Source organism: Apium graveolens, chromosome 5, assembly GCF_009905375.1.
Source record: "Apium graveolens cultivar Ventura chromosome 5, ASM990537v1, whole genome shotgun sequence".
Taxonomy (NCBI): domain Eukaryota; kingdom Viridiplantae; phylum Streptophyta; class Magnoliopsida; order Apiales; family Apiaceae; genus Apium; species Apium graveolens.
The window spans coordinates 130375646-130382942 of NC_133651.1; the positions used below are offsets into that span (position 1 = coordinate 130375646).

At 37.9% G+C, this 7297-nt stretch overlaps 2 protein-coding genes across 2 annotated transcripts; both read left to right on the plus strand.

The window, feature by feature from the left end:
* The first annotated feature begins 760 nt into the window (after nucleotides 1-760).
* Nucleotides 761-3129, plus strand: LOC141661688 (pectinesterase-like). The gene is made up of 2 exons (XM_074468694.1): nucleotides 761-1898; nucleotides 2227-3129. The coding sequence occupies exons 1-2, from the start codon at nucleotides 854-856 to the stop codon at nucleotides 2958-2960; spliced, it is 1779 nt and encodes a 592-aa protein (XP_074324795.1). The 5' UTR covers nucleotides 761-853; the 3' UTR covers nucleotides 2961-3129.
* A 1870-nt stretch (nucleotides 3130-4999) lies between these two features.
* Nucleotides 5000-6611, plus strand: LOC141660384 (uncharacterized). Its single transcript, XM_074467367.1, has 3 exons — nucleotides 5000-5859; nucleotides 5946-6179; nucleotides 6257-6611. The coding sequence occupies exons 1-3, from the start codon at nucleotides 5000-5002 to the stop codon at nucleotides 6609-6611; spliced, it is 1449 nt and encodes a 482-aa protein (XP_074323468.1).
* The last annotated feature ends 686 nt before the right edge of the window (nucleotides 6612-7297 follow it).

Genomic DNA, 7297 nt, shown 5'->3' on the forward strand with positions numbered 1-7297 from the left:
ATGATGTGGCGAATTTTAATTCGGGAGCACATATGTATGCACGCATGGTCTATATTATTATTAGGAAACTTACAAGTTAGAAGTTTGACACATCAGCATTTGGGGAAATTTTTAGGGAAAATATTTGAAATATCTAGTATTTTCCAAAATTTATATACAAACCGCAAGTTACTTACCTTAGAAAGAGTAGTAGGAGTAAACACATGAAATATTATATTTCTAACTATGGACTTATTGAGGATAATAACAACGGAAACATATATAGATAACATAATAACTTTCCTAAATTTATTTTTCATATATAGATAGAGGGGTAAAATACGAAAAAAATATGGTTATATTATTAAGTAAAATTGGACGTACAAGATATTGCATAGTATATGTTAACGGAGGAATTTGGTTAAAAAAAGACAACTCTACAAACTTTCAAAACATGAATCCTTCTTATAACACTTTTCTCACATCGAATGTGAATCGGAAAACAATTACTCGCATTTTCTTCTTTTTCGGGTCCAAGCCGAAGGCCGTTCTTGAACGGCCGAAGATTGTTTTTACATCCGAAAGAATCCGGGCTTAATAATAATCATATTGTTTCATTCTAGAAAGCGAAACACATATTTAACTAATTGGAAATTTGAATTTTAAAATTTAAAATATGTATTTGTCAAAATGGTGTTAGATACCAAATCTCAGCGGAAGTGTTCTGTTCTTTTTTATTTTTGCTAAATAAAATTGAAGTATTTTGTTCTATCTCGCTAATTTGTGAGAAACTAAAGCGCGCGCGCTCTCTCTCTCCGTATGACACGTGTGTAGGGTAGGCTTCTCTGTCTCGTTTACTACACAGAAACAATCAATGGAGTCCTCAACCAGTAACATCAAGAAATTAAAGAATCTTTCAACAAGAAGCCTTCACCAAAGAAACACACTCCTCATCTTCATCTTTCTCACTCTCATCACAACTCTCGTTGCTTCATTTCTTCCCATCAACTCCTCAAACACTTGTCATCATCCATTACATACTATTCACCCAACAATCAACAACGCTTGTATCAACACTCTGCACCCTTCATTCTGTTTCACTTCACTCTCCTCTGTTTCCAAGAAAAATATCACTCTGCATCACATTCTTGAAATCACTGTTAATCAGACTTTAAGGCATGTCAAGAATACAAGGATTGTTTTCTTGATCAAGTTTGTGAGAAACCAAGATTTGAGTTTGCAAGAAAAGAATGCCGTGCATGATTGTTTGGAAATGTTGGATCAAACAGTTTATGAACTTAGACAAGCTACTGAGGACTTGTTGAGTGATAAAGTTCATAATAGGCCTTATGGGAATCTCAAGACTCTTTTGAGTGCAGCAATGACTAATGAGAATACTTGTCTTGATGGGTTTTCTGATTTGCAGTTGGATTCGGATTATGAGGGACGACTCGAAAAAAGTGTAAAAGATCAACTTGAGGTTTTGTTAAGTCCTAGCTTGAAGATGATTAGTAATTCTTTGGCCCTGATTAAGAATTTGGAATATCATACAAGGGGAGGAAATGTTACGACAAGTTCGGAAATGTGGAGCAAGGAAAAGAAGGTTTTGGGTGGGATGGTAGTCCATGAAGAAGAGCTGATGGAAGTAGCAGCATTAAGATTGAGTTGTCCAAATGTTACAGTTGCAAAAGATGGTAGTGGGAATTTTACGACAATAGAGGAGGCAGTTCAGATGGCACCAAACAAAAGTTTGGAGTCGTATGTGATAAAGATTAAAGCTGGAATTTACTTGGAGAATGTGGTGATTCCGAGGGAGAAGCATAATGTTATATTGGTTGGAGATGGTATCAACTTGACAGTGATCATGGGGTCAAGAAACTTGGTGGATGGATATTCTACTTTTAAGACTGCAACCTTGAGTATGTCACACTGTCTTTTTATTACTTCAATTACTGCATTTTGTTATCTAGCATTCTGCAGTTTAGCCCATTTCATGGGGACAGACTTCTACAGTGTTACTTGTATCCTGTTTTAGTCCTGTGTTGTGTTCCTACTAATTTTTTCTTAACAAAGTTAGTAAATGGAAAGGAATATAATTTGAATAAGCAAGTCATTTTGGGGTCATGTTCGGGTTAATAGAGTCAAGCGCGTGTCATTTTGGGTTTTCTTTCCGTAGATTGTGTATGATTTGTGTTTTTAGTCGTGTCCAACGTTGCCCTGACATCCTATATGCACATTCCTGTGCAGCTGTGATTGGGGATAGGTTTTTGGGAAGGGATCTCACCATTTTAAATACATCAGGCCCAGAAAAGCATCAGGCAGTTGCCCTAAGGGTGACATCGAATGCTGCATTTTATCATTGTGAAATTATCTCTCACCAGGACACCCTTTATGCACATTCTCTGAGACAGTTCTACCTTGAGTGCACAATCCAAGGAACAATTGATTTCATCTTTGGAAATGCGGCAGCTATATTCCAGAATTGTCGAATACTAATAAGAAAACCAAATCCTGGTCAGACAAATATGGTCACAGCCCAAGGCAGACAGGATCCGAATCAGAACACTGGGATATCTTTACAGAACTGCACCATTATAGCTGCCCGAAATTTTTCCATGGCTGAGAGACAAAACTTCTCAACGTTTTTAGGTAGGCCATGGAGGAACTATTCCAGGACTGTAATTATGAAGAGTTACATTGGAACTCTTGTACACAGGGAAGGATGGTGCAAGTGGAACAATTACACCACCCTGGATACTGTAGACTACATCGAATACAAGAATTTCGGACCAGGGTCGAATACAACACAGAGGGTCACTTGGCCAGGGTACAAAAATAATTGTAGTGATGATATTGCTAGACAGTTTTCAGTGGAGGAGTTTTTACGGGAAGATGATGACTGGTTAGAGTCCACGGCTTTTCCTTTCTTCAATGCATACAATCAAAATAGAAGTGTAAGCCTGGACATGTTATTCGATTAATTGATATTAGGGATCCCAGTGCTTTCATAGTTTCTTACAGGATATAGTGGGAATTGTAGTTGATTCTTCTTGTTATGTTGGAGAAAGCTTGTAATCTTTCAGTCAGTTTGAAAGAATATTATGCAAGGATAGTGGTGAAACACTGATGAATTTTCTATAGAAAATATTACACTTTTCATTGTTATAAAAAGTTTTGAGGTTCTGCAATTTGCAATTACAGGAATGCACGCTATTGACATACACATAAAACTCGGAACCTCAGCCAAGTCACAGCCAGGCAGGGCAGTAAGAGCCTAATAGTTGATTTTGCATTTCAAACCAGGAGGACATCAGTCCACATACTATATAGTCCTTTTTGTCTAGATTGTATGCACACAGCTGCATTGACAATATCACATTTACAGGCACACGATCACTCTTACATGTCAAACAGCAAGCGATGCAATTCACGGAGTGAATCACATTTGGCTGTCATAGATGCCTAGACGAAGGCTCAATGGCGCTGTTTGTCATCTCAGCAACAGAAAGCTGTTAACGCTAAGGCTTTTCTGCAATCACAGGTACTTACGAAGAGAACATGAAATGGATTTTTGCTTACGGAAGTACACTGCTCTCAAACTCAACGCAATCCACAATTGCAGCTACATCAAAACAAAGACACTATTGGTGAGTTAGCAAAAAGGAAAACAAGAGACGGTACTAGTGAAGTATTGGGTTAAATCTCAAAGTAGTCACTAAACTGAAGGGCACATATCGAAAAAACTATTGAACTTATTGGCATATCACTTGCACCACTATAGTTGTGCATAATGATATGCCCATTAGTCAGCGCTGTTGACTTGACGGCAAACGTTATGTTTTTGACGGAATTTACAGGAGATGTGACATGGACGTGATATGGCAATACGTGGCTGTTAACGTGGACTCCAACTAAGGTGGGCTGAATTATATTAACCAAAAAAGGAAATATAGACGGTCATAACTAAAAAATAAATATAACAAATATAGAGGGTGCGATTGGAGAATTGGGGAAAAAACCCTAACTTTGGAAAATTGGGGGAAATCACGCAATTGAGGGCGATTACGTTCATACATCATCTAGTTTCGATCGATCTCTGGACTAAAAGGTATGTTCTTGTTCTTTAATATATGAACCCATATGTTTGTTGAGTTGTATGTATGTGTATAATTGAGTGCGTATGTTTAGTGCATAATTTTTATGTGATATTTTGTGTATTTACAGCATGTTTGTCACTTTATACCTTCACCACCATGGTGAGTTCACACCTCCTCCCAATGTGACTTATGTTGGGGGTATAACTGAAGTAATTAAAGATTTTGATAGTGATGTATTTTTGCTTCGTGATCTCAAAGATTTTGCAAAAAAATATGAATATGATGTGAATTCTCTGGTTTATTTTAAGTGCGATGACCGCAGTTTTAAGAAGGGGACTAGAGTAGTTTATGATGACATGTCTGTGAGGGACTTGGTAGCACTATGTAAGCCTCACGGTAGGATAGAACTATATGTTGATCATTTCAACCTTGATGAGTTAGTTGATGTTCCCCAAACCCCAAAACAAAGTAATAGGATTGATAATAATGAGGATAAAATTGTGGAAGTAGATACAGTTGGGGGTAATATTAAAAATGAGGAGGAATTGGATGGTTTGAGTGATGGTACAGATGATCCTGATGATCCTGAGTACCAAAATGTGAGTGACAGTGAGGAGTCCTCTGAAGGAAGTGATGTCACTGGTAATGAGATAGAAAGTGATGATGAATTGCATGCTATTCGGGCAAATTCTAAGAAGTTTAAAGACAATCTGTATAATGCAATGAATATACCTCAGAAGTCTCCAAGTGAAGACTCAGGTTTTGATAGTCAAATGATGAGGTCCTTCTCATCCTCAAGTGAGGATGAGAATTCTAAAATTGGATACGTGGGACCACCTAACCCCAGGAAATGAAGATCATTTAAGAAAATTGGAGGTACTGATGGGATTCCACAGTGGGAAGTTGGGATGAAATTTGTTAATATGGATGAATTTAGGGAGTGGGTGAGGAGATATGGTGTCCTTGATAGAAGAGAAGTGCAGTTTGTCACTAATGATAAATGGAGATGCCAAGTTTGTTGTACAGGAGACTGTCCCTTCTACATTTGGTGTAGTAGGGATAAAGACAGTGAGACATGCAAAATAAAGACCCTGGTTAACTCACACTTGTGCACCAAACCTTACACTAACAAAATGGCATCAACCAGATATTTGTGTGACTTGTTTGGAGATAGGATTAGAAAGCACCCTCAATGGAGTTGCAAGGAGATGGCTGAAACCATCAAAAATGAACTGGAAATTGAAGTGCCTAAGATCAAAATTATGAGGTTGCGGAAAATGGCACTTGAAGGAATTGCAAAAAGTCTTAGGCAACATTATTCAAGAGTGAGAGATTTTGGCCATGAAGTGCTTCTCAGTAATCCTAAAAACACTGTAAAAATTTCAACTACTAGACTGAATGAAGGAGATCCTGTGAAGTTTAAGAGGATATATGTTTGCTACTTTGCTCTGAAAACTGGGTGGAAGGAAGGTTGTAGGAAAGTTATAGGTTTACATGACTGTTTTCAAAAAACTATTATAGGTGGACAACTTCTCTCTGCAGTAGGCAGAGATGGAAACAACCAGATGTTTCCAATATGTTATGTTGTAGTTGAATCTGAGAATACAGATTCATGGAGATGGTTCATCACCTTAATGAAGGATGACCTGGAATTAGAAAATGGGTTTGGAGTCACAGTAATAAGTGATCAGCAAAAGGGACTAGAAAATGCAATGAAGGAGCTCCTCCCCTCTGTTGAACACAGATTGTGCACAAGGCATCTTTGTGCCAACTTCAAAAAGAGGTAACTTACAATTCTGATAATAATATGACTTAATTTTTTGGTTCCTTGTTTGATTACTACTGATTTGGTGATTGTTTAATTTTCAGGTTTAATACTGGGATTTTGAAAAGGTGCTTTTGGACAATAGCACTGTCAACACACAAGGTTGCTCATGCAAGAGCAATGAAAGAACTAGAGAGACTGTCTAAGGGTGCTTATGAAGAACTGAAGGCAATAAACCCCAAGCAATGGTGTAGATCTCATTTTGCTACACACTCTTTGGTTGAAAATACAGACAACAACATGTCTGAAAGTTTCAATTCTTGGATCATCAATGAAAGGTAATAAACCTAAACTTTGTTGGATAATTCTCCTTGCGACCTTAACATTGTAATGTGTGATTAATTTTTTATTTCAGGTTTATGCCACTGCTCACAATGCTACAAGAGATTCATTACAAGCTCATGAAAAGAATGACAGCTAGAAGGGATGATATGTTGAAAACTGATCTCCAACTCTGTCCTAAAATAAAGAAGACCTTGGATTTGCTTATCACTGAATCAAGAAAATGGTTTGCAGATTGGGATGGTGAGAAAAAGTTTCAAGTCAAGAGTGGAACCAGATCTGTAACAGTTGATTTGGAGAAAGGCACATGTGACTGCAGAATGTATGATCTGACAGGCATTCCATGCCAGCATGCCATTGCTGCTATCCACTCCAGGAGGCAAGAACCACAGGCCTATGTATCTGAGTACTACAAGAGAGAGAGATAACTGGCAACTTACAAATACTCACTTGAAGCTATGAAAGGTGAAGAATATTGGGATTTCCATGGGGGAGAACCTATGTTGCCTCCAGATATCCCAAAAAAACTCAGAGGAAGGCCCAAAAAATTGAGGAGGAGAGAAGAATGGGAAGGTGGTAGTAGAAGTCAGGCCACAACATCTCAGGGAGTATTACTACAAAGGTTTAGTAATAAGAGGGTTATGCATTGTAGTAATTGTAGATTTCCAGGTCATAGGGTGTCCAAATGCCCAACCAAGAAGACTGATGAAGAACTGAAACAAGCAGCTGAATGAGAGGGAACCAAGAAAAGAAAAGAAAAGACCACAACTGCTGAAGGAGAGGGAACCAAGAAGAAATCTGCAAAGGAGCAAAAAAGGCAAAAAATACTTGTGAGAAGGCCTGAGAAATGAATAAAGATTTCTGAACCACAAACTCAAGGCTCAGAAAGTGGTCCTACAAAGGTGAAACAACCATCTTACACAGGTAAAGGAAAAATGCCTTTGCAAGAAGAGGAGAACCATGCTAGTTCAGATAGTGAGGAGGGTGGTGATGATATGTGGAAGATATTTGAGCAAGATTATGGGGAGGGTGAACAAACTGGCTTTCAAGAAAGGGAGGATGCAGAGAAAATGTGTGGAATTGAAGATTTAATTGATGAAACACTTTCATTAAT